This window comes from Eupeodes corollae, chromosome 3, assembly GCF_945859685.1.
Source record: "Eupeodes corollae chromosome 3, idEupCoro1.1, whole genome shotgun sequence".
NCBI lineage: Eukaryota > Metazoa > Arthropoda > Insecta > Diptera > Syrphidae > Eupeodes > Eupeodes corollae.
The window spans coordinates 81,454,075-81,480,747 of NC_079149.1; the positions used below are offsets into that span (position 1 = coordinate 81,454,075).

Consider the following 26,673-nt stretch of genomic DNA (forward strand, 5'->3'; position numbering starts at 1 on the left):
AGTGCAAATTGTTGTTCCAATTAATATCTTTGATAAAATAATGGTCTTTAACAAATAAATACTCCTTCTTCGTATCTCGTACTAATATATAATCAGTCCTATCACGAATTTCATCGTAATCGGAATATTTTACGAGTCCCGAAAAATACGTTCGTAGTGGAAAACGGATTTCGTGATTCGTAAAACTTTTCGTTTACGATAGAATTCTTGATGGACCTTAATTAATAGAAGAAAAAGATCTTAAGATAAGCCAATTAAGTAAAAAAAAATAGGCAACTTCTATGCTCGCATCATAATACTATAAAACGTTAAGAGCTCTAGTAATTCCATAACCCTTTAGAATCTATGAAATTTAGTCCAAATGTTAAACAATTAATTTGTAAATAAAAAATAATAAATAAAGTAAAAACAAGACATCTAAAATTTCACTTGATTCTGTGGATCGTTACATTTTCTAGAAATGATTGCATTTTAGTTATGATGAATCCAAAACTTACCTAAAAAGCTGTTTATATTATTAGCTAAAATAAATCTTAATTAAAATGCAAACATCCGTTATATGAACTAAAAAATAATGTATTCCAAATTTTTACAAATTATAAAAGCATACATAAATACTTTTGAACTCGAGAGATTGAGAAAATTAATTTTCTTTAGCGTATATTTTTAGAATTCTTTACCCGATTACACTATACATATCATTATATATTGTTATATGTATATATATATATAATAAATACATATACACATACACATATATTAACTATGCATATTACAACGCACACATGTGATTTTTTATGAGTGTAAATTATAATCTTAATTTTCATCTGGTTTTCTTATGATTACTGTTATCATTATCATTATAGTTAAATTTAATATCTTATTGTCAAAACTTATATGTTACTATCTGCAATCCCTATATAATAAATATGTTTTCATCGAGTGTGGCAGTTGTAGCTCTTGTATGCGCTCTTCTAAATGCGTCCGTCCTAAATTCTGCCGTATCACACGCCTACATAAATACATTAAGGGTAATGGTTCAGCTAAAACAAAAAAGAAGGCAACAATTAAATAATATTTTTATTTTAGAAAAAAAAAAATAAGAAATACTTACGATCTAAACCACCAATGTATCGCATTGTTATCTCGCAATGTCCCCAAACTGCAGATACTATTGGATAAAGTTTCTTTCCTTTCAATCCTCTAAAAGCTACTCCCAAATATTCGTGGTCTACTATAAAACTAAGTGTTCCTTCGTCCATATCAAGTGCTAATAAAAATTTGTCGGGTACTAGGAATGCTTCATCGTTTTTGAGTATCGCTGGATAAGTTATTCCAGCACAGTTTTTGGAGTCATGATAAAGTTTATTTCTACCTAAATCCCATCCCCAGCTGTGATCTGATGCACCAACTAGACTTTGATAACCTACTGAATGTAATTGTGCTTCCGAAGTTCCTACACCTACAACAGCGTGTGTGCCTCGCTGCCGTGTTGGCCAATATATTTCCCAAATGTGAAGACCTTTTGTGAAGCCTACTTTTCCGCGTATGCAGTCTGTGCTCTGTGCGACAGGATGTCTGTGAAATGTCAATTTATCATCTTCTTTTACAAAAATATTCAGCGATCTATCCTCGGCATTCCAAGCGTATTTGAGTTGTGCTTCGCGATTAGCTGGAGGCATATCAAGTAAAATTTCAATACGAGCTGGCTTAACATATTCGGCTGCGAGTTCACGTGGTATGACCGGTTTGAATGGAACTTGTGCATCTCCGCGACTAACACTTTTAACAACTGCACTGTTTTTTTGTCCCATGTTCATGCCAGATCGATTGTTACGTGTTCGTCTTTGGTCTAGTATAGTTACTTTGTACGACAAGCGTAAGCGCTCAAAATCTCTTGGTTCTAATCTGGAAAGAACCACACGTGGAGTTAAGGTTGTGGCAGATGATATGCTTTGTGGTCTTCTTCGGTCACTGGATCTGAAAATAGGTGCCCGACCACCCTTATACCTGAAATAAACAAAAACAATCTATTTTTGAGACATTATAATGAAAAAGTTGTATTTGATCTAAAATTGTTTATTACAAAATGTATCTAGTTATTTATGGTTTTAATTTATTAAAACATATTCCAAAATTAGAAATAATTTATAAGAAACAAGAAAGAAATGTATCTATTTATTACGTTATAGTTTTTGTTTTTACAAAACATTGCTTTTCAAGATAACCTTTAACCAAAAGGATGGTTCGAAAGGAATAGAGCATACAACAATTACTAATTTTGCAGTATACACCATAGTGGTACGAAAACAATCTCAATATGAAAGGGTATCCACAACAACTGGGATGTCAAAAAAGGAATCCAAAGGTATCCAGAATTTCCAGTATATTTTGGTATATTTTTGATATTAAATTTGAAGGAACCCGAACAATTGATTTTCAATCTGTATATTTTTTTCATAAATTTCATTGAAAATTTTATTTTATAATAATTTTTGACTTCGAAATCTAAATGTTTGTCACCTTTTTGTCAACAGCTGAAAGTTGATTTGATTTTTATTTGAGCTATCTCATTTCCAACTCGTTTAATAATGTATGTACCTATTTAAAAGTCCATATATACAGGATAGTCTATCTTACTTGGGATTGGAGTGTTAAAAAATCGTGAAGTGTGATTTTCAAACAGTTACATAAGGGGGTAACATAATTCAATTTATTCTTGATCTAGATCTGCCGAACACAAATTTACCATGTTTTTGCATTCTATGGGCAAAATAAATTGTTTTGTTTTTGATGTCAGATCTGTCGATCTGTATTTTTCGTAGATTTACCCCTCTACACGATTAATCTAATGCTAAAAAGCAGGATCATCAACTCTAGGGATTCTTGTACGAAAAAGTCTGTCGGTAGAATCACTCCTCAAGGTGGTGTTCTGTTCCTTCTCCTGTGGAACATAGTAGCAAACGAACTACTAATATCCCTTGAGAGGGAAGGCTACAGAGTGGTTGCATATGCCGATGATGTTGCTATCGCCGTCACAGCGAAACATCCTAATACACTGAGAGACCTCCTCCAAAACGCACTCAATATGGTCACTATATTATAAGCTGATCACTGCGGACTTAGTATTAATGCTCAAAAAACAGACCTCGTCCTTTTTACACGAAAATACAAGATCCCAATAATTGTACCTCCTTCAATAAAAGGTGTACCACTAATTTTTACCAATGAAGCCAAATATCTTGGTCTGATATTGGACTAAAAATTAAGTTGGAAATCTAATATTCAGGAAAGAGTTAAAAAAGCTACAGCAGCTCTTTTCCTTTGCAAGAAAGCCATAGGAAGTAAATGGGGTTTTCAACCTCGCATAACCTATTGGCTATACACATAGGTCATCTGACCAATACTTATGTACGGGATTGCAGTATGGAACCTCTTTGGTTCTATACCAAAGTACATATACCACACTATTCCAAAACTCCAATTTGAAAAAACTTCCAGGTATACATTCCATCCAGAGATGAATGGGAAGACAAAAAACTCCTGGATAACAAAAGAATTCATTTTTATACAGATGGATCCAAGACAAATGAGGGAGTTGGTAGTGGTGTGTACTCAGAAAAGCTTAATCTAAGCATCGCATTCCGCCTCCCTAATCATTGTAGCGTCTTGCAAGCGGAAATTTTAGCGATCAAAGAGGTTCTCTCCTGGCTAAGAGAAAACGTGATATCAACTTTTGATATCCGCATCTTCTCTCAAAGTCAGGCTGCTATTAAATCTCTTGACGGTGACTCAACCAAATCTCAAACGGCCCTCGATTGTCGATCGTCTCTTATGGAGATGGCGCAGCTATTTAACATTCACCTCTGTTGGGTGCCGGGCCACAGAGACACCACAGCAAATTGTAGAGCCGTTTAACTCGCTAAAAATGGAACCGTCATGCCTATTTCTCCTAAAAGGGAGGAGATAGGTATACCGATAGCTACATGTAAACTTCTGCTAAAAGAAACAGCTTATGCGATAGCAAACTCTAGATGGCACAATTTACCAACGTGCGCAGCCACAAAACTCATATGGCCTTCACTTGACCTAAAGCGCTCTAAAGACTGGTTATCTCAAATCAGACTTCATATTAGCTCCCTAATACTGACAGACACGCAATACGACTTGGTGTAGCCTCAAATGACTTCTGCAGGAGCTGTATGAACGAATAAGAAGAGGAAACAATCTCTTACCTTTCACTAAGACGCAAAATTCATCTGAGAGAATACTCTTTTGATCCCAGTGAACTAGCTAAAAAGGATATCAAATATCTTCTTCGCATTTTAAAAAGCTCAAAATGGTTCGACTAGTATAAAGTAATTCTCTAGATTCATGTGGTATCACAATGGGCCTTTTCATTTGGCCGAAGTGTATGGATTCCAAATCCGCAGCCACTATAACCTAACCCAACCCTACCCCTCTCTACACCAAAAGTAATACAATTTTTAAAAATTGTTTAACTGGGAATTTGACAACCCTAGCGCAATCGTTAACACGAACACAAAGTTACACTTACACAATGACTATAAAAAACATAAATTGCAATCGTGTTCCATGCGTCACGAAAAAGGATCAATTAATCTGAATTTACCTATGGAAATCCCAATAGTTACTCTTAATACAGGAATGAATGATCATTCAAAATTTTTGACTAAACTGTTAAAAGGAACAGTTTGATGGAACAAGTAATAGTTTTAATTGCAAAAATATTATTATTAAGTACCAAAATATTATCAAAATTACATACGAATGTGCATACGTCTGTCAAGTAAGAGCGTGGTCGACTTTACCGTCAGTTAATGAAAGTTTTCGCTCTTATACCTTGATGCATTGATTTTGAAAATGTCATTTTTATTAATGAATGTTCTATATGGGCACATTCGGTCATCATGCGAGCCTGGTCAACTTCCACAAATAGGCTTGTTCAGCGGACCGTAAAACATGGAATAAAGGTGCATCTTTGGGACTGCCTCTTAAAGCAGGGATTCAGCACTTTGTGCCTCTTTACTGACAACCTAAATGCAGAGAAAATGATAAAAATCTACAAAAAGGCTTTAGTGACATCTGCCAAACGATGGTTCATCACAAAAAATGAGGATTGGATTCTGCAAGAGGACAACGATCCTAAAAACCGCAGCAAGCTCTGTACTCAGTGGAAGAGTCAATCTGGCATTGTGACATTGGATTGGCCGTCAAAGTCGCCCGATGCTAACCCTATCGAAAATGTGTGGGGATATATTAAACAGAAGCTTCGTGGAAGACACACATACACTTTAAAGCAGTTGTCTTACGAATTTCTTCGGATCTGGAGATCCTTACCACTAGAATACGCCGCGCCTTCAAATTAGTAGAAAGCATGCTTCGGAGATGTACCCGTGGCATGATGGTTAGTGCGTTTGACTGTCATGCGAGAGGTCTTGGGGTCGATCCCTGCCTATGCCACATGCAACTTTTAGTTTCGAAACTGGAGTCCGCGCACATACAGAAACCATTCTGTCGCCCATTCGAGCAACTTTTTAGTTTGTGTTTTGACACATACTAGACGATCACCTCAAACCAATTCCTTAGTTTGTGTCGCAAGGAATTATAGGTAAAAGCGTGGACATTCAACTAAATCATTGAATAATTTTCAAGGTAAATAATTGTTTCCTGTGTATTGGTTTGCTTCGTTGATTACTTTCGGAGTTGCTTATGTGCGCGATGTTTGGGTAACTAAGGATCGAACTATTTGGTTTCGAAAAAGTTTTATGTGCGCGCCTAGCCTTAGAGTCAGTGTAACTTTAATAAGAAAATCTATGTATACAATCATCAAAAATGCAACAAGATTTTGACATGTAAGTCGTATGTTACAGAGCTGTAAATTTTCAAGTACCTGGTACCAGAGTACCTGGTACCAGTGATTTTGTAATTATTTGCTTCAAATACTTTTAAGTATTTTACAGGGTACTGTGATACTACTCAGTTCATTTCCAAGTTTTGTCCATGTACTTTTCATACTGTTACAAGTCTTACAATGTTAGAACCCTCCAACCTCAAACTCTAAAAACCAATGTTCAAACTTGGAAGTGACAGCATTATACTTAAGGGTATCTAATTTTTGTTATGGATGGAATAATTTCTTGAATGTTGCCCATAAAAATGTGCCCTTAAGATAAAGTTTTTAGCAGGAAAACGACTTAAAGTTTTTGAGTGGTGTTCTAAATAAAATAGAATTATTCCTTAAATCGCAGACGAATCTTAAGGGACTATTGTCACTAAATTCCGCAAAAAAAAGTCAGTTGCTTCCTATAGTGCCCCACTTAATTATTTAAATGTTAAACATTGTTTTATTTTATTTTCAAATTTCAACAAATTTTCTCAAATATAACAGATATTCAAAAACAATCTTGCTCCTCAATTTAGTTAGGTTTTAAGTTAAAAAAAAACGGGCCATTGAATGTATTGAAAAAGCAATAAATATGCAAACCTTGGCAAATCCTATGCCGAGATTGAGAAAAGAATGGAGAGACCCCTGCTACGAGTACTTCATGCATAATATCATGAGTGTATCTAGCTTTGAAAGTGCTAAGCATACAGTATGTCCACGGACCTCTGATGCCCATTAGTGAAAAACAAAGTCCATCAATTGCATTAACGCAGTGAAATTATTTTTAGCAAATGAGTTGTTATCAAAAACGTAAACAAAATTATCAAAAAGCTAAACTAAAAAAATTTGGGGACAAGAACAACCCCTAAAAAATCAGTTCAGGATCTATGTTAGAAAGTTAGAAAAACATTCCATACAGGCATGGTTAAAATAACATTCACCACTATCTTCGGAACTAAAAACAATAGAACGTTTGTGAAAACAAACTGGAAAACACGTGAAAAGCGTGCGATTGCCAGTTCATATGAACTGAAACAGGCATTAAAGGAAAAATGGCAAAATATTGGATGCGAAGTCACCAAAAAATGTTTTATGCCTATAAGATTAAGTGATGTTATTAAACAGAAGGGCTTTTATAAAAATTTGCCAATAATGTTTTAGGAAACAATAAGAGCTTTTTGTTAATAATGCTTTAAACTTAAATCAATTTAAACATTTATTGATAAACTTAACTGCATTTGTTTATAAATAAATGCAACCCCCAATGCAAAATAAATTGAACATAACATGATCCCAAAAATGAGACTTTAAGCTAAGAATTCGTTGTGTGCCAATAATTAGTTCGGTAGTAAAAAATGGAAATGATTAAATAAAATTAAAATAAGGATTTTCTGACTAAATCTCAAATAAATTAAATCAATTGACACTTTTTGTCGATATATATTGTTTATTGAAGTTCAAATCAAGTGTTCCTACTCCATGATCTTTATAACAAATGTTACTATCAAATTTAATATTTTCACCTGTTGAAATTAAAATTAAAAGACTTGAAGACTTTTTGAAACCTATTGAATATTTTTCTTTTCATCAGCCCTATTGTGAGTTTCACGTGAACAAGATTCCACCCGAAAAAAATTCCTTTATTCAATTCGCCTATTGTGAGTTTGGGGCGAAAAAAAAATGCATGTTCGAAAGATTTCCCTTATTCAGAGCACTCAATTTGGGCGGAATGAAATGTCATTTTGGCGCTAAAATGTCCACTTAGTTTTTAGAGGTGAACAGAAGAACGAAACATTTTACAATGTAAGTTATTTATATTAATTGAAGGTGCAAAAAAAACAAAATAACTCTATTGTTTGTATCTACTCGTACATGTAAGGACCAAATCAATAAAAGCAAATCAAAGCGATATGCCGCTAAACAAGATGCAGGAAAATCCTGAAATCGCAAGAGGTTTTGTCAACAAAAGTAAAGAAAAAATAGATGCATTTTTCAAGCAGATTACACTTGAGCTTAATAGCGCTGGGCCTCCAATCAAGACTGAGTTCGGATGGAAGATGGTAAGGGTTCAATTTAATTCACATTGCTGAAGACTGAACAAAAAGAAAAATCCTTTTAATTAGGATAAAGGCTGCTACAAACAAAATAACGGAAAGAGGAACAGGAGGTGGACCTAAAAGGACACTAAAATTCTCTCCTGTTGAAGAAGCCGTCTTCCAGTTTCTTTGTTTCTTCAAAATCGTTTGGGTTATATCTACCCAAAAAGAGAAGTTTCGAAAATATGGAAAATGAAATTCAAATTGAAGATTTTTTGGATGAATTTTGAAAATGACGAACAACATAACCAACAGAATGCTGATGTTATAACCTATTCACTTTCTGATCCTATTCCAGTCGTACCTGCAACTATTCTTGCTTCAACTAGTCAAATCACAAAGAAAAAAAAATATTTGCAAAATTGGTACCCAAGAAATTGTTATGGAGGAACTTTAAACGCATAAAGAACTTTGTGACAAAGTGGGTGAAGCAATATCCATCATGAAAGATCATAACAACAATATACAAAATTGTATAAAAAAAAACTTTACATTTATTTTTATTATAAATTACTTCTTTTTATTAATCCTTGACGGTGTACAAATAAAAATACAATTCACTAAGGTTGTTCGTTTTCTAGAAACGAATAGTCACATACCAAAAAACGAACAGGGAAATTATGAATATCCACTTGTATTTTAGTGTCTTGTCCTACCCAGTTTAACAGTAAATTGTGGACCTACATAAATTTCATTACGTTTTGATGTTCAACAAGAAATATAGGTTCAGATTTCATTCTCTGTTTTAATCAGAGATCAGGAAATTTATTGCGAACTCAGTTTGCTGAACATGACAATTATTCGGCTGTTAGTTAGTTAGAAAAAAGCTATTCGGGAGAAACTCGCAATAGCTTTTTAAATTCCGGACGAACAAAAATATTTCGGGTGAATGATTTTCCGGGCGAAACTGACAATAATAATCATACCATCATAATATTAAAAATAAAAAAAATATATGTTTTTTTAGATAAACAATAAAATAAAAGACCGATCTTTGTACTAAGTTCTATTCATTTGCATTGACAAAACTAAAACTACTTTTAAGAAAAATACGTTTCAATAGTATTTGGTGTTTTTAAATATCGTATGGTCAACATTTACATATCCTAACTGAGAAGGCGGCTTCCATCACAATGAGATTTTTAACACTATGCTCATTGACTGGAACACAAATCGGTTCCATTTCTGGAGATTTTTTTTAAAACCTAGTTTTGACCATTACTCCAGTATAATTCGTCAGAACATTATAGAAATACAAATTTAAGGCAAGGTAATACTCTTCATAGGCACATACAACCATTATTTTTTAAATAGAATGGAGTTTTCTCCATACGAGACCTATGAAAATGATGGAGAATACCAATAACGCATGAACGGAATTTGGAATTTGGCTACCAATTAAGCAAAGACAAATTGTTTAAATATTTTTTTTTATTTTCTTGTAAGAATGTTGACCCGAAAAAAAAAATTTGTGATTAAACTTAGACAAAATTATATATATATGTATTGAGTAGACATGCGTCTATTTTCTTTTATCTTGAGATTTCAGGAGATAAAAGAAGCTTAACTCACAAATACATCTCAAAAACAATAAGTGAAAACTTGCGCTAAAGTTTCTATCAATTTGTATCTTATTGTTGATGTTAAGTACAAAATATCGTTTGTGATTCGAAAAGATTTCTTTAAAACTAAATTCATCTTAAAAGAAAAGAGGTAAATACAACAGAGTTGATAATCGATTCATAATTTGTTTGAGATAGTTAAAATTAATATCCAATGTAAAACATTTCTTAAACTTAATAAAAAAGTAAACATTTGATTGCGTTAAAAAAGAAAAATCTTTTTTATCTTGCTTGTAAGCCCCTTAATTATAATTATGTGTCCATAATCTCAAAATATACTCTTGAACTTTCCAGCGTTGTATACCTCATTTGTGAGCAATAGTGTTATAAAGAGGTGCAATACGGGGCAACCTCAGAATCTAAGATAATAAACTCTTTACGTTTTCGTTTAAGGGTTCTAAACATTGTGTACCTAATAAGGCGCAAGTTATAGCTATCATCGGTTTTCATCATAGAAAACAAACAATGGATTTTTTCGACAGCTTATTTATAGCTCAGTCAAAATTTCTGTCATTAAAAAAAATTTCCTGATTGAAATCCACCGACAAAGTTTTACTGACAGAAAAATGTCATTTGAATTGTGTTAAAATGAAACAAATCAGTGGAACGATTCGTTTCACTTTTGAACTACTCGTATAAATAACAGGTGTTTTGTTACATTTCGACTTTATTTATTTATTTAACATACAAAAGACGACGACATAAATATTAAAGGAATCGACGACGACCGACGATAATAAACAAAAAAAATTATTTTAATTCTTGACTTGTCAAAATGACATAAACGAGATCAAGTGTTACGATATTGCGAGTCGGTAATGTAGGTCGTAATTTGAGCTAAGGATCGGTTCAGAGAATAGGAACTTGGGACACTAAGGAGAGAAATCTCAGTAAGATAAAAGAGTGGTATTGTTTTTGGGAGAATGGGGATGATATTGTATCAAAGTATCCAGAGAAAATTCATTCTAGCTGGTTGTCTGAATGTTATTTGCTAATTCAGCAGAAAATGTTGATGGGTAAAGGTCGGCCGAAAGAAAAAGAATTTTCAAATCTCTTTCTTTTTAAATAGATTTAGCCGCAAAACAAAGACGTAATTGGTTTAAATTTTGAATTAAAAACCGCAACGAGGCCATTAGAGCATTTTTTTATTTTAATCGTAAATTTAATTAAATAAAATTCGTCATATTAAAGATACAAATGAAGTTAATTAAAATCAAATTATATCTAGATAATTTTTGAATTAAATATAAAAATCAAAATGGTGAACTAATTTTTTTGATAAGAACAGGATGGGAAGGATGAAGCAAGGAGAGTGAAAATATAATGGTATGAAGAAGTCTAGTCAAGGGGTTGTCCTAGCGAGGGAGACAACTTTACTTCAATCAAGATCATAGACGCTTAGGGCGGAAATTAATATTTTTGTAATCGATTAAGGTTCTAGAACCCATGGCAGAGCTAGCCAATGGGGCATTTTTCCGGCAAACCGAATCGATGGCAAATTAGTAGGTTACAGTTTAGGAAAATTAATTTCCGTCCGGAAAATAAAAAAAATAAATTTTTAGCGAAAAATAAATACATTTTTTTTCTCAAAAAAATTCTTTGTGTGATTTCCGAACGATCAGTGTATAATTTTCATTTCTAATCGAAGTTAATCACCGTCAAATATCGATTCTAAATTTTTTCCGGATCGATTTGAATGATAGCTATAACCGTCCCCTAAGTCTCATACAATCTAGTTTCTACTTTGTTAGTTATAGACTGCCAAAGTTTCCGAAAACAGTGATTAATGCAAGTGGTTTTAACACATGTACCAAAGTTATCAAGCTTAAAATTTGATACATTTTTTAGGACGATTAACCGGAGAACAGAAAGATTGCAGCGTTCAACATTTGTTTTTTAATGAAATTGTTGTTAAAGAAATTAAAGTTAATGAAAAAAAATCTTTGAAATAACTTCTAACTATATAACTTCACTTTATCTATTTTTAAAAACAAGAATGATTAGGACGGAAATGCTTTAGAACCCCAGAAAAGGTCGAGTACTACTTACTAATTTTCAATTACTTGATATAACGAATTTTGTTTCCAACCATAGCATGAATTAATTTAAGTCATTCACTAGAAGATAGTGATAAAATATTTTTATCATTGGCTCCAGAACAAGTATTTGATGAAAACAAAATGTTGGTAAATGTACCATCGAAGCTATAAAAACGAAGATAATGCAGAATAAGCGGCTTTCGCGAGCTTACGAAGCGTCTTTTTACACATCAAAAAGAAGGTACAGAAATTAACAACTCAATACCTCCCAATTCTAGGTAAGGCAGTTCTCAATTTACTGAACTAAAAAGACAATTAGTCTCATAACAAAATAGTAAAACGATGTTATGATTAATTATTGTTATGTAAATGGTATGAAACTTCCTTTTGTGTAGATTTTATTCAGTTAATCGAAAGTAACAAATATTGTCATTTTATTAGAATGTTTGATATTTATTTACATATAATGTAGTTAAATGTAAAAAGAATTACCCTTGGTTAAACAAACGTCGCGGTAGTCGTCGATTTGTACGTATGTATGTTTTTATCCACAGATTTTGTCATATTTTATCATCCTTACTAGTACTTCATCTAAATTACATTGTATAATTATATTATAAATATTGCATATATGTATTATTCTTCACTCTAAGGATTGGACGTAAGAAAAATAATGTTTCCATATCATGTTTTTATATAATTTACAAATCCATTCTTGTGTGTTTCAGTACTCGTAATTTATGTCACTTACCTGATTTTCTGTTTGTTAGGTTCAGTCTGTATTTCATCTAGTTTTGTAAGTTCATTAGCTTTATTTGCTTTCTTCATTATTTGTAAAATAGGTTGAAAATGATAATTTTAAGCTTAATCCGATCCTTTCACGCCATCGAATTCATGATCCTGATTCTTTTGATCAGTCAATCCATTAAAGTAACCATCGTGTGTTAATTTTTCATCCTGTTGACAAAAAGGAAGTTTGCCCCATGTAGCAGACTTGACATCTTTAAATAAATCGCAAGTTTAAAAGCAAAGTGTCTTTTTCTTAAGGCAACCATATTTTAAGCAAAGAAGACTTCATATAATTCATATATATTCACGCATGGTTAGCACTCATTTAAATAATAATAATATACAAAAATAAATACATGTTGTGTAATATGTCTTTCTGTATTATACAAAATATTTTAACTTTTCTTGAAGTCTCTTAGAAATTCATATTTCAATTAGAGATTTGTATGAAACATGTATTAAAAGAATTATAAATATTTTCCGGGCACCTTGTTCAATAAAAATAAGAAGATACAAATCAATTTAGCTATTAACAAATTACGCGTTTTCCCAATTTTATATGTATGTATGTACAATATTCAAAGACTATAAATACCCAATCATTTTGCCCCATCAAGCTTAGAGAGAAAAGGGCTAAGATAACAAATGGTGATGTACGAGTAGTTCTTGCTACACCAAAAACTGGTAAAGGTGCTTTTAGTTGCTCCAAATACAAGCGTTTCTTACTGAAGCAGCAGAATGTTTAGGCGGTTCGTAAGATGCATTTTAATAAAAACAAATATTCACAATGCATTCCTTCAACACATGTGGAATGTTTACAAATGCACCACGGCAAGTCGAGAAGACATCCATAGATCTCCTTATGTCAAATGGTCCATCGAGAATTCATAGCAAAAATTATATTTAATACCTGAAGTTTTAATCATACCAATTAATAACTGGTTGTTTCATTCTCACAAAAATAAAAATCATGGAACATTAACGACATTACATTGTGGTTTTATCAATTAAAAATCGATGCATATTTGATAAGAACGAGGTTTACCAGTCAGTAAATTATTTAATGAGTAGGAATTCATAAAGGTATTTAGTTCTTATTTCTTAAAATCCTTAACTAGTTTAGCATGGTTTAGAATTGGTTTAGACACTTACATTTACACTTAATCTCTTTTCTTCTTTTAAGGAACTCAAGTCTGATCCCAAGTGCAAGGAAAAGACATTTAAGGATTTTGGTGGAAGCACTATAATTTTTGACTAGTTTTGTTCACCTTCTGAAGCTGGGACAATTAAAATTATATGCTGTGGACTAAATCCGGACACAAATCAACTAAATGTTGCCTTTTGCCGAAGAGGACATGTCAATTAAATGTGAGTTCAGGCAAGATATTGAACCGAAGAATTCATAAAAGTTGTGAAAAGAATTAAACAATACACTTTTCATTAAGCCAATCAAATCTATATATTTAAAAAAAAGAAGAAAAAAACATCTCTGGGGTGAACTTAAAAAAAACTCCAGAGACAAAAATAAGGAAATCTTATTTTTAAAAATAAAAAAACATTGATGGTATAAAACACTTTCAAAGCCATGTGTAATGGTGATTAATTGTGTGGTGCGAGATGCGATTTTGCTATCCAAATCAAGGTAAAGATCAAGTATTTATTTAGGAATTAACAACAATATAACTATATTAAAAAATAGAATACAATTTCCAGAGCAAAATAGTGGGAACATACTTCTGAGATTTTTATAATTATTATCTTTTGTTTAACAATTTAATATGTTATTTTTTCATTGAAGTTCGGAAAGTTGATAGGATTTTTTTTTAATTTCACACTTTTTATACAGATGGATCCAAGACAAATGAGGGAGTTGGTAGTGGTGTGTACTCAGATAAGCTTAATCTAAGCATTGCATTTCGCCTCCCTATTCATTGTAGCGTCTTCCAAGCGGAAATTTTAGCGATCAAAGAGGTTCTCTCCTGGCTAAGAGAAAACGTGATATCAACTTCTGATATCCGCATCTTCTCTCACAGTCAGGTGCCGGGCCACAGAGACGTCACAGAAAATTGTAGAGCCGATGAACTTGCTAAAAATGGAACCGTCATGCCTATTTCACCTAAAAGGGAGGAGATAGGTATACCGATAGCTACATGTAAACTTCTCCTAAAAAAACAGCTTCTGCGATAGCAAACTCAAGGTGGCACAATTTAACAACATGCGCAGCCACAAAACTCATATGGCCTTCATTCGACCTAAAGCGCTCCCTAATAAGTCAATAGGCAGACACGCAATACGACTTGGTGTGGCCTCAAATGACTTCTGCAGGAGCTGTAGGGACGAAGAAGAAGAGGAAACAATCTCTCACCTTCTCTGCACTTGCCCTGCTCTTTCACTAAGACACAAACTTCATCTGAGAGACTACTCTTTTGATAATCCCAGTGAACTAGCTAAAAAGGATATCAAATATTTTCTTCGCTTTATAAAAAGCTCAAAATGGTTCGACTAGTAAAAAGTAATGGGCCTTTTCTTTTGGTCTAATTGTGTGGATTCTAAATCTGCAACCACGTTAACCTAAAATAACCTAACACTTTCAGTTAGAATAGAAGTTGTCAACGAAGATCGTTTAGTAACTGAATTTTGAAGAAAGATGAGGCGTCATTCTTCCTCGGTTCTGACGGAAGGGACGGTTTTCTAAAAAAAAAAACTCAAAATAAAAAATAAAGTTAAACCTTTCTGTATGCGGATAGTACACTTCAAATAATTTTTATATAAACGTACCACTCGTGTCCCGATAGGTTTAAAAAAAAGCAAATATAAGGTCCAACAATTTTTATTAGGCGCCCTAGATATCAAGAAATTATTTTTGTAAATGTATAGATTATGTAGGTTAGGATTTCGTATAGCTATGTGTGTTAACGTGTGGTTAATATTCGAAAGTTTGCACAATCAAGTTATGATTTCTTTGATAAATTATTGCAAACAAATATATCAATATTTATAAGTATTAAATCTGCATTTAATTTTTCATTTTTTTTAAATCTTTCATGCTTAAAAATCTACAATTCGTTTATATATTAGTTTTATTTTTTGTGAATGCTTAGGTATGTGAAGAAAATAGTAATTTAATATTTCTTCGAAGATAAAATAAATTCGCAAAACGTATTAAGCATTGATATTCAAAAATAGCAAAAACGAAGGTAACTTAGACTTGGACACACATCAATAAAACACGAATATGTTCTGAACAAACACAGCCCAACAAAATACACTACCTGTAGAGTAACACTTAAATTAGTAAGAACACCTTATCAATATAAAAAAATAAACAACAGTCCGTTGAGAATAATGCCCTAGTGACTTACAACTCTCAACCAAACATGTGTGCGAGTCATGTTGTAAGGGATGAAGTAGACCTACAGTTTTTATGGCGAATCCGAACGTTCAATTGGAGAAAGCACTTTTCATGACAAGAATTATTCTAGGAGAATTTGTATCTTCCTCGCAAGAGGTAGTACCCAGACAGGGTTTGAATCCAAGACGGTCCTACGCTCACCCCATCACGTTACGGGTAAAACTCATTAATATATGAGTTCCTAAAAGTCCCCGACATTAAGTATACCAACTTTGTTTTAGTGATCTGAAAATTAATTTCATTAATATTTTTTGCTACTCAGAGCCTATAATTGGTCAGGTTCAGACGACATAATAGGCTTGAAGGTAATGCATGTTCGGGTATTACATTTATTGGAAAGAGAAATCTCCCTAGCTATTAATTTAAAGTCCACATATTATGTCAAAATGACAGCTGATCATGTTTTTTCAGTTATCTGAAAGCTCAACTTTATTAGTCTGTTATTTACGTATTTTGTGTACAACTCCTTTTAATGTTTTGTTAAAAAAGGGTTCCTTGTCAGATTTAAGAAAATATAGGAAATATGTCACTAAAATACAAAATACAAGTCTTGATACATTATCATTTGATACATTTGTTTTTACATACCCAGCACCTTTGAAAAATGGCAAAAAGGATTTAGTCAGTTGTTCAGAGGTGTTCAAAGAAAATTCAAAATTGTGGATGAACAATTTGTTGGTATGTACTCTCATTGTGTTCGGTTGTGAGTGTTGTTGATGCGAGAGTTGCAGGAACATTGAAAACGAGAGTTACAGATTGTAAACATGTATCATGAAAATAAAACAACGCAGGAACATTGAAAACATTTTTCTATACTCATCTCTTCTTTCCATTCCTATTTTGTTTGTGTGTACTCGTTGTTTATTTTGTTTACATTACTCACGACATTTCCAAAATGCTGAAAATAAGTGATTTAAGTAGAGACTAAATAAAAAGGCCGTCAACTTGTTACTTCTGTTGCCAATTTTCATTGCAAAAGATTTGTGGCTTAACTAAATAAGCCGAAAAATACTTTTCTACAAAAGTAAAAACATTTGTATTCTCGCTAGGTCAGTGGTTTTATGAAAAGAATAAACAAGTTTGTTCTTCAACCAAAATTTAAGTCTTATGCATCATTTTTATAAGTTTTCCAGTTCTAACTATTTATATATTATCTTTCAAGGGAAAATCTGTGACGGAAAGTTTTAACTACAGTTTTTCTGAAAGTGCATTGTGGATTATTCATAGATGTTTGCTAAACTTTGTAGGCTATTCAAAAATAAATGCAAATCTAAGTTAAGGGCTGAACCTGAATAACTATAAACATAGAAAATGCTGTGTTCAAGTAATTATTATCGCAGCCAAATTTCATAATTGATTTTTTTGGTGTTACGTTAACACTAAGTTCCAGAAAATATCGATTGATGCCGCAATTGCAGAGGATATGGATATTTTATATAAATATACCCGGTAAACTGTACAACTTTATTATTTCCGCCTTTTATAATTTAATGTAAAACAATTCAATGCAGTATATTTTAGATAATACAGTAGTTAAGGTATTACTGCTCAAATAAACATAACATACATTTATAAAAAACATGTACACGTTTATATATATAAATTAAGTCTAGTCTAAAAAACCTTAACCTTGTTACACTCTTTCTGAACATATCTTTTCTTGTTTTGGTTGTTAATGCCATCTATCTGTAACTCAGAGAAAGAGAAGGGAAAAACAAATTCACCATGATCTACCGTTATAATGTTTACCGTAATTTAATGACAAACGCAAATTGTTTTCTAGAATTAATTTGTGAAAACTAGAGAGAGAAAGAAATGTCAAATGTCTCAATCTCTCAACTGAAGTTTTTTCTCTTTCTGCTCTCCGAGGTGAAAACATGTATACACCGATACGAATTCAACACGCTATAAAAAATGAGCGTAAGAGGTTTCGAAGGGACGGAGACGAGGAAATTTGTCTCTCTCGATTAGTTTTTTCTCTAAATCTAAATCTAAAAATTCGCAAAAAGATATATTTTGAAGATAAAAAAAAAACAAAACTAAAAAATAAGTAAGCGAACGGGAAAACAAAAAATTTGTTCCACAATTTGACTGTCAAAAAAAATATATATATTTTGAAACATCATCGTTTCATTTCGTGTTTAGAATTTATTTAATTTTTTGTAAATGGATAAATTAAGGACAACATGAACTTCAAGAAACATCATGCTGGACCATTGTTTTGTTTATGAAAAAAACTTGATTAAATTGAAGCTTGAAAATTGCAATCTTTTTGCTGTTCTTTGGGAAAATAATTTTACATTACATTACATTTCACACTACTCCGCACATAAATGAACAGAGTAGAGAACACAGCACCTTGAGCAACTAGACTTTGTAAGGTGATAACAACAGACAGAAAGAACATGTGACAACAGCACGCTGTAGGTTTCGAGACGGTCCTTCATCTGTCTACTAACCACGCTCACTGATGCTTGGTTTCGGTGATCGATTGGAACCGAAGCTTTATCAGTGACTAGACCGTTGCCTAGAAGAATTTTTAATTTTATAAGTCACAGCGAAAGCCAGCAATATTTTTATTTATTTGAAGTTCTATCAAATTTGACACTTTTCACATATCAGACCAAAGAAATTTCTTGGGACAAAATTCGTAGGTAATATTTTACTCTCTTGTGAAAATTACGAAAAACTAGGAAATTTTGGAGTACGTGAACAGGATTTAGTTGAATTTCGTAAAGTTAAGACTGTTTTAGGAAGGTACGTGAACGGACCTAATATGTCATTAAAATGCAAAATACAAGTATTGATAAATTTGTAGCTTGCCTAAGTGTTTTGTAGACAATAATGTTTTTGATAGTTTTTAAACGATCAATTGAAGGTAAAAGTTAGTAAAGTAAGGTTTTCACTTGAAAAAAAGTAACTAGCTGCCTTACTCAAGTTCAAAGAATGCAGTTGACTGCAAATGAAGTCCCTTATGTTATCAGAATCATGCCCTATAATCATTATTGTAGGGCATCATCCATATTTTAATTGCTTATGTATGTTAGAACTAATACCAGCATAGAAAATTTCGTATTTCTACAAAACTATTTCTACAAAACTATATCAATAAAGTTTGAAGAATAGAAAATAATAGCAATAATTATTAGATTATACGCAATATTTTTAACATTTAAGAATGGATGTAAGGTTAAATTTGTATGCAAATATTTTATTTGAGCTCCATGCAACACAGTCCGGTCCATTAAAACTTAGCTGAGGGAAGAAAACATCACTCTATTGATCTGGCCGGGAAACAGCTCTGATTTGAACCCATTTAAAACGTGTGGGAGTTGATGGAGAGGAAGTAGCTAAAGATGTGTACAATTATTGAAAGAGTAATACACTTGTGGAATCACCACGCACAAAAACAGGCAAATCATGCATTGACAGTATGCCTCGCAGAATTGGGCTTTTATTAAATCAAAAGGAGGTTCAACAAAATTACAAAAATAACAACAACAAAAAACTGAAAATATTAATTTAAAAAAAAATTCTTTAAATCTGTTGGATACAAAATAATTTAAATGCATTACAATATTCGAAAACCTGATAAAAATAGCTGGAAATTACAGGGACTGTATATGTTTATATTAGACATTTTTTTGGGAGAGATTCGACTGACAATTGAAGACAATTTTGTAACTTTTAATTAATATTTGTCTATTTGAATAATGTTGTTTGGAAAGAACATCATCCAAAATCAAATACAGTTGTGTTTATAAAAATATCAGTGCTGGTAATTTTTTATTAGATTGCCAATTATTTAAAGAACGAAAATTATTACAAAAAAATTAAGATGTTACTTGCATCTAACGGTGTTTCGTATTCATATAAGAGACTTTTAGCTTGAAGTTATACTTTTCCCGGTGAACAATCATTATTTCAAACTCTCTGGATATAGAGTGGTTATAAAAATAACAGTGGTTTTGATTTTATAATCAAAAAGTGTTAAAAATTATTTTTTTTTATTTTTCGGTGCATAAATATTTTACTATACAAAGTTTTAAGTATTTGTAACACGCTACCATATAAAAAATTAACAAATATTAGCTCAAAAATAAACAATCAGACGGTCAAGACACTGCACCGAAGAAATTCGAAAGCTTAATGAAAACTGCGTTTGGAGGGAAAAACCTACCAAAATATTCAAAACAGCGAAAGTAGTCAGTAACGCCTTAAAATGTCAAAAAAAAAAAACTAAAACGCGAGGACCAAAAAGGATGACTACTGAAAGAACTGATAGAAAAATTGTTCAGTTAGCAAAACAGAACCCTTCTATAGGCTCTAGTAAAATGAGAAATGGACTTCAACTGTCTGTTAGTGCTGTCACAATACGAAGACGTCATTTATAAGCGAAGCTACCGGCCCGAATTCCACGCAAGGTACCATTCTTGACGAAATGGCATGTGGCAAAAAGAATGGAGTTTGTTAAAGCGTATAGTTTGGGAAAAGAGAAATGTTCTGTGAAGCGATAGTCATCCTTTTTGGGTTCAGGTGTCGTCGAGAATATGTGAGAAGACCTCAAAATGCCACAAACGATCCACGGTACACTATAAAAACAGAGAAGCATGGTGGAGGAAAAATTATGATATGGGCTTGCTTCATATTACAGTTTCGGGCCTATTTATCCCATGGAGTGTTTAAGGGATGCAACCGAGTATGTGAAAATTCTCGAGGAACCTATGCTGAAGAGGAAATGCCGTTGGTTTGGGTATACCAACAAGACTATGACCCAAAGCATACGTCAAAAGGTAAAATCATGGTTTGCGCAGAAGTTATCGGTCATGGAGTGGCCCGCTTAATCCCCCGACCTTAACCTCATCGCAAATTTGTGGGGCGATGTTAAGAACCCAGTTTATAAAGCAAAACCCTAGACTACGAAAAAATTGTGCAAAACAGTGCGTGATTCGCTGAACGCACTATCATCCGAAAGGTCTCAGGATTTAGTGGATTCGATGCCTCGTAGATGCGAAGCATCATAAAAAACAATGGTTATGCAACAAAGAACTAATTGTAAGCTAACATTATTTGTATACTTTCATATAACTTATTACAGTTTTTCCTACTTCTTACGTAATAGATCTAGTACTTTGTCATGCACTGCTATTTTTATGAAACGTCATATATTTAAAAAACGGTCTTTACTATGACAAAGCTTACGGTAAAAGATATATAATAATTATTTTCGGTTATTATGAATAAAATATTTTAGTTTGTTATTAGAAGTTCAATGAAATATATAACTTTGATATTGAAGTCCTTTTTGTTTTATTTGAATAGCACTGCTATTTTTATGTAAGTAGACAATTGTCCAATTATTTATAAATACAAAAAATGTCTTTCGACATTAAAATTGTTTACATGGTTGATAAAAATTTCATCATAATGTTTTGCGAAAAATTTGCCAATATTGGAAGATCTTTCAATCTTCTAAACTTAGGTTAAGCCCTTAATTTTGTTATATTTTTGTATCATGCTATACCCTCATAAGATATAATCAAAAATGTATCAAATAAATATTATTTATTAAAATATAAATAAATGTAGGTACATTATAATTTAGTCAATTACAGCACTAGCCAACAGGCACTTATAACTGCAAATTTTAAAAATAATTTGGAGAGTGAAAAAACTTATAAGTTCGTTGGAGCTGGGGATTTTTACGAGTAGCAAAAAGTCTTACCGTAATTGCTTTCATCGATCGATTCAATTCGAATAACCTAAACAATCTAAAAATGTTGTTGAAAATATAAGAAAAAATATTGGTCGAGTACTTTACATAAGTCAAATTATTATATTTTACTGAATTTTCTACACATAAATATCAAATGAGAAAATAGTTAATTTAGAAGCCGGCTACCTGGCCAGAATACTAGAACACACTTTCAATTGGGTTTAGTAACCGACTACCATTTAATATAAACAATTTTCGTTTGCTAAAATACGATACATTCAATAAAAGCATTAAGCACATGTATTGACGAAAACGTTTTTCTGTACATTTATAATAAACCTTTTAAAAAATAATAAAAATTCATTACCACAAAACTTAACTTTTTAGATTGCCCTTGAGAATCATATGAAAAGTAATAATCAAGATTTTTTATATTCCATTGAAACGTGTTTTGAATTGAAATAAATTACATATTTTGTAAAGTTTTGCAAAAACTTGTGAATGGTCGGATACTGTTACACGTAACCATCAGCGATGCCACTTTGCTGCAAAAGCAGTAAATCTACTGCACATTGCGCAAAATCTAAATCTACTGCCACTAAATCCAATCTACTGCACTTGGACAGCTGTCTAAAAACATACATACAAATAACCGCTGTAAAAATCGTCCGAACGAAGCCAATTCATTGTGAACTTGATATGATAAATAAAATTAGTTGGACGTTTTCATTCATGAAACAAATATACATATGTCCCTGTTTCTAAAGTGTTCCCGTTTTCTGCAAAACTACAGGATTCTGGGAGCTTATTTAAATTTGTATATTTGTTGTGTGACACTGACAATTCCTCATTTTACAAGAATCTATAGGTTAGGTATATATAAAAGATGTCGTGTTAGTTACACTATTTATAACTCAAGAACGGCTGAAAATTGTTGGGCAGGTAGCTTAGAGCCAGGACATAGGATATTGCTTATCCTGTTCAACAGCGTTCCCGTTTGACTTGACGGTCAGTCATCATAAAACGTGGTATAACAAAAAATAATCAGACTTGGAAAAAAAAACAGCTATTTAATGGGCGTATGGTATGGACGTATGAAACTGCATCTGAGAACAAACATTGCTTAATGATACATCTGCTGAAGATTTCTTTGAGAAATTCCTGACTATCGGTAGTGGTCAAGTACCAGTCGATGAATCGAGCGGATTGATATCATTTCCAAATAATTTCTGTAACTTTGTCTCATCAAAAGTCAAACTTATCAACAATGTATTAAAAAAACATTTTTTTCTGAGCAAGCAATTTTAGCTGCTAAGAATAAAGATTTGGATGAACTGAACTACATAATTCAAAATAAGATCATTGGAACAATGCATTCATTTAAATCCATTGATTGCGTGACAAATGAAGATGAAACCACAAACTATCCAATCTAATTTTTAAGCTCCTTGGATGTACCTGGCAATTAACAATTTACTCCTAAAGTTTGGCTCTTAGTACTTATGCTTCGAAACATAAACCAACCAAAACTGTGCATCGGTACTTGTCTGTTGGTTAGAAAATTGATAAACAATGTAATTTACGTGACGATACTGAAAGGAAAATTCAATTATGAGGAAATTCTCATTCCGAGGATCCCGAAGATCCCAACCGGCATGCCGTTTGAATTAAAAAAGACTTCAATTTTCGATCCGTCTTGCATTTGTCATGACCATCAACAAATTACAAGGCCAATCCTTAAAAGTTTGTGGTTTGAATCTAGAATGTCCATGTTTTTCCCATGGTCAATTATATGTGGCATGTTCACTGGTCGGAAGATCATTTGCGCTGTTTGCTTTTGCGCCTGATAATTAAACAAACAAACAAATAAACTAAGACGGCACAGAGTTCGCTGGGTCAGCAACAGTTTAAATTATAAAAAAATAAAATATCTATTCCAATCAGAGTATATCTTCTTGAACAACACATTTTTCTCTACATGGATCTTCATAAGGAATTTATAAAGCTTTCAATTCGTATTTTAGATAAGAATATTAAGAATAAATAAAGTTAATTACCTAAACTAGGAACTGATAAAATAAAAAGGGATATTGTAGAAACTTTTAACCAAATAAACGAAATACAGAACTTAAACTGCTGAAATACATAGATGCTACGAGTACATTAGTTATCGATGGTGCTATGCCATCAATATATCCTCTTCCTATACCAATTTCTGCGCGGGGCTTATGTTTTATATTTTAAGCCAAAACTAAATAACAAAACAACAAACACTATGGCAAATGTATGTTTTTGTAAAAAAAATAATGTCAGTAAATGTCAGACTGTCCTGAGTTTTTAGAGTATTTTCAAAAATTGTACTTTTACTGATAGATAGTCTGTAAAAATAACGTTTAAATATTTAGTAAGTATTTCAATATATTAAAAGTTTTATTACCTATCAGTTTAAAAATACGTACATAGAAAAATATGGTTTTTAATTAATTAATTATTTGTATATTTTGTGCTCGATGAAAATCTACTGCGGAAAGATACAATCTACTGCTTTTTACTGTAATGATCTACATACCTACTGAGCTCTTCTCTTCTTAAAGTGGCAACGCTGCTAACCATCCACCCTGTAACAGCATTTCCACCAGGTCAGCTTTGGTTAAAATAACTTGAATTTAGGAACCTTTATACCTTTGCATACTACCAATGTATATAAAATTTAAATAGCTAATTGGCAATTGTTTCTTAGTTCACAAACTAATGCAACTTTACACATTAAGCGCGTAGGCCTAACAATTAAAAAAAAAAAAGACAAGGCCTTTAAATAGATTTAAGGTACCTTTACCTAGTGTACAAAATAAACAACGTTAAAAACATAATTTGGCTTTAGTAATCTATCAACGAATAAACAGTGTACCTATCTCTATATACAAGGTAGGTAAAAAACCTTTGTAAAGATATAATATGACCTTCATTGATACACAGCCAGGTCTGAATGCAGAAAATAAAAGAGCTTGAAAAATCAACAAATAAAAATTCAACTTTAAAATTTTTAAGTTAGTTATTTTTATTCAACAACACGAATTTCGAAGGTCAATGTTCTGAGCTCATCGACGGGTATTTTTCACAAAGCCCAGCACGAGTTAATTGGCTTTATTACTTTTATATGTCGGTACATTATACATATACACACGTATATATATTAAACGTTATGTTAAAATAACGTGAACAAGGTATAAAAGGAAATGGAAGTTGGAGAAACAACTTAAAAATAATATAAAACATTTTTTTTTCTTTAATACAAGTCCTTTAAACAAAGATTTTAAGAAAGTTTACTTGTAGATATACCTACCTACATATATACAAATCATCTTTGTGTGTATGTATTAATGTATATAAAACAACAAAAATTGTATAAAATAAATGTATAAACAATGTGAAACCTGTAATCAATAACCGAATGAATATAATATGACCTACCTACTATCTACAGACATAATGTAGGTATATATGTTTTCTTTTAAGGTTAAAATAGCCTTTAAGTATAAATTAATACCTATGCTAAGGTTAATTTATTTATGTTTTTCTCTGCAAAAAGTTGAATGCTTTCAACAAATAAATGTATCAATAAGAGCAGTAAGCGGCGCATAAGCACTATGATATTTTTCTACCGACCACCATATAAATGAAAATATTAAAATGGAGTAGACCTTTGTAGGTACAAGCATCTCAACAAAAATGAAACAGACAAACAAAATATATATATCTAGGTATCTTTTTATCCCCATTTTAAAATAACTCTCCAGGAGATCAAATAAAATATATGTAGCTAGTAATAATATGTTGATTATTTTCACACAATTTAACTTCTTTTATTTTCTTACCAAAAATCACAATTTTAATAAGAATAAAAACCAGTTAAAATGCTTGTAACTACCATCAAATAATGTTCATGAAAGTCATTATCTATTGTCCAATCTTTCATCTGAATTGCAACACAATGACACAATATACAAAGCGTATTACCATAACTCCGGTTATAATTATAGCGCAGCTCAGTGCATTGTTAATAAAAATTTATGATTTCAATTCAGGATGTTTTAAAATGAAAACTCTTCACAAAAATAGAAAAGATTCGATAAATTTAACAAATAAGTAAATATTTTATTAAAAATATTCAAAACAAAAGTTTTATATTAAAACAAAATTAATGGACCTACTATACGTTTTACTGTACGTTACACTACTTGGTTTGGTTCAGTGTATGCGCACAGCTCAATGTTCCGTGTTAAAGCAATTTGTGCCCCATGCCGCAGAGGCGAATTAATACAATAAAAAAAAAAGAATAAGAAACGACAACTTTTGGTTCCTTATCTTCATCCAAAAACCCTTGATTAATATTAAAACAGATATTTTATTAAAATAAATCCATATATTCAATTACCTTTTCTTCGCTAATTCCATTTACAATAATCTATACTCCAAAATATAAGTGATTCGAATCAGCGAGCGATGCAGTGATGTGTATTCCTTTGCGAAATTACCGTGCAGCTAGCTATCCTTCAACTTTTTCTTACTTACGAAGTTAATACTTCGTTTTTTTTTGTCGAAGTTTTTCTTTATATTTTATTTTTGATATATTTTTCGGGTGGTATCTTTTATTGAACACAAAGCTGCTACTGCTTTATGTGATTTCTTCTCATTATTTTCGATTAAAATATGTATTGTTTTTGAGGTGTTGAGATGCGATTATACCGAATTTTAGTTTAATCGATTTTTGTTTCCTCAGCGTAGGCAATTTGGATGATGGGTATAGACTGGATGTAAATTTATAAAAATTACTTTCGACTTCATAACTTTAGAAGCTAAATTAAACACTCTTGATAACATGTATACAAAAATTGTTAATATTTTATTTTAATATTTTCAATAAAGTTGAAAAAAAAAGAAATTCCTTTTTCTTTATACAATTATTTTACACAAAACAGAGTGCCACAGAAACAAAGACAAGAACCACTGAACTGAATACTGAAGCAAACGTAAAATCTGTCAAGCGTATTGTCCCACCCCCGGTTTACATTGGTTCAAATTTCAATCCAA

The 26,673-nt window shown here is 31.9% G+C and overlaps 1 protein-coding gene across 4 annotated transcripts; it reads right to left on the reverse strand.

Moving 5' to 3' along the window:
• Positions 1 to 551: 551 nt before the first annotated feature.
• LOC129951238 (protein gustavus) lies at positions 552 to 26,673 on the reverse strand. Of its 4 annotated transcripts, XM_056063308.1 has the most exons (4): positions 26,018 to 26,673; positions 12,417 to 12,622; positions 1,115 to 2,010; positions 552 to 1,043 (listed from the first exon to the last, which is right to left on the reverse strand). In XM_056063308.1, the coding sequence occupies exons 2-4, from the start codon at positions 12,491 to 12,493 to the stop codon at positions 904 to 906; spliced, it is 1,113 nt and encodes a 370-aa protein (XP_055919283.1). In that variant the 5' UTR covers positions 12,494 to 12,622; positions 26,018 to 26,673; the 3' UTR covers positions 552 to 903. The 4 variants fall into 4 exon arrangements, with proteins under 4 accessions (XP_055919283.1, XP_055919284.1, XP_055919285.1 ...); XM_056063309.1 differs by lacking the exon at positions 12,417 to 12,622; XM_056063310.1 differs by lacking the exon at positions 12,417 to 12,622 and having other exon boundaries at positions 1,115 to 2,030.

What these genes read in the sequence shown, in the direction of transcription:
- LOC129951238 (XM_056063308.1), bottom strand. Translation starts at nt 12,493, where the DNA reads ATGAAGAAAGCAAATAAAGCTAATGAACTTACAAAACTAGATGAAATA. An exon ending in CCTAACAAACAGAAAATCAG is followed by an intron (nt 2,011 to 12,416) that starts GTAAGTGACATA and finishes TGTTTATTTCAG; the next exon opens with GTATAAGGGTGGTCGGGCAC. An exon ending in ATACATTGGTGGTTTAGATC is followed by an intron (nt 1,044 to 1,114) that starts GTAAGTATTTCT and finishes TTTTTGTTTTAG; the next exon opens with CTGAACCATTACCCTTAATG.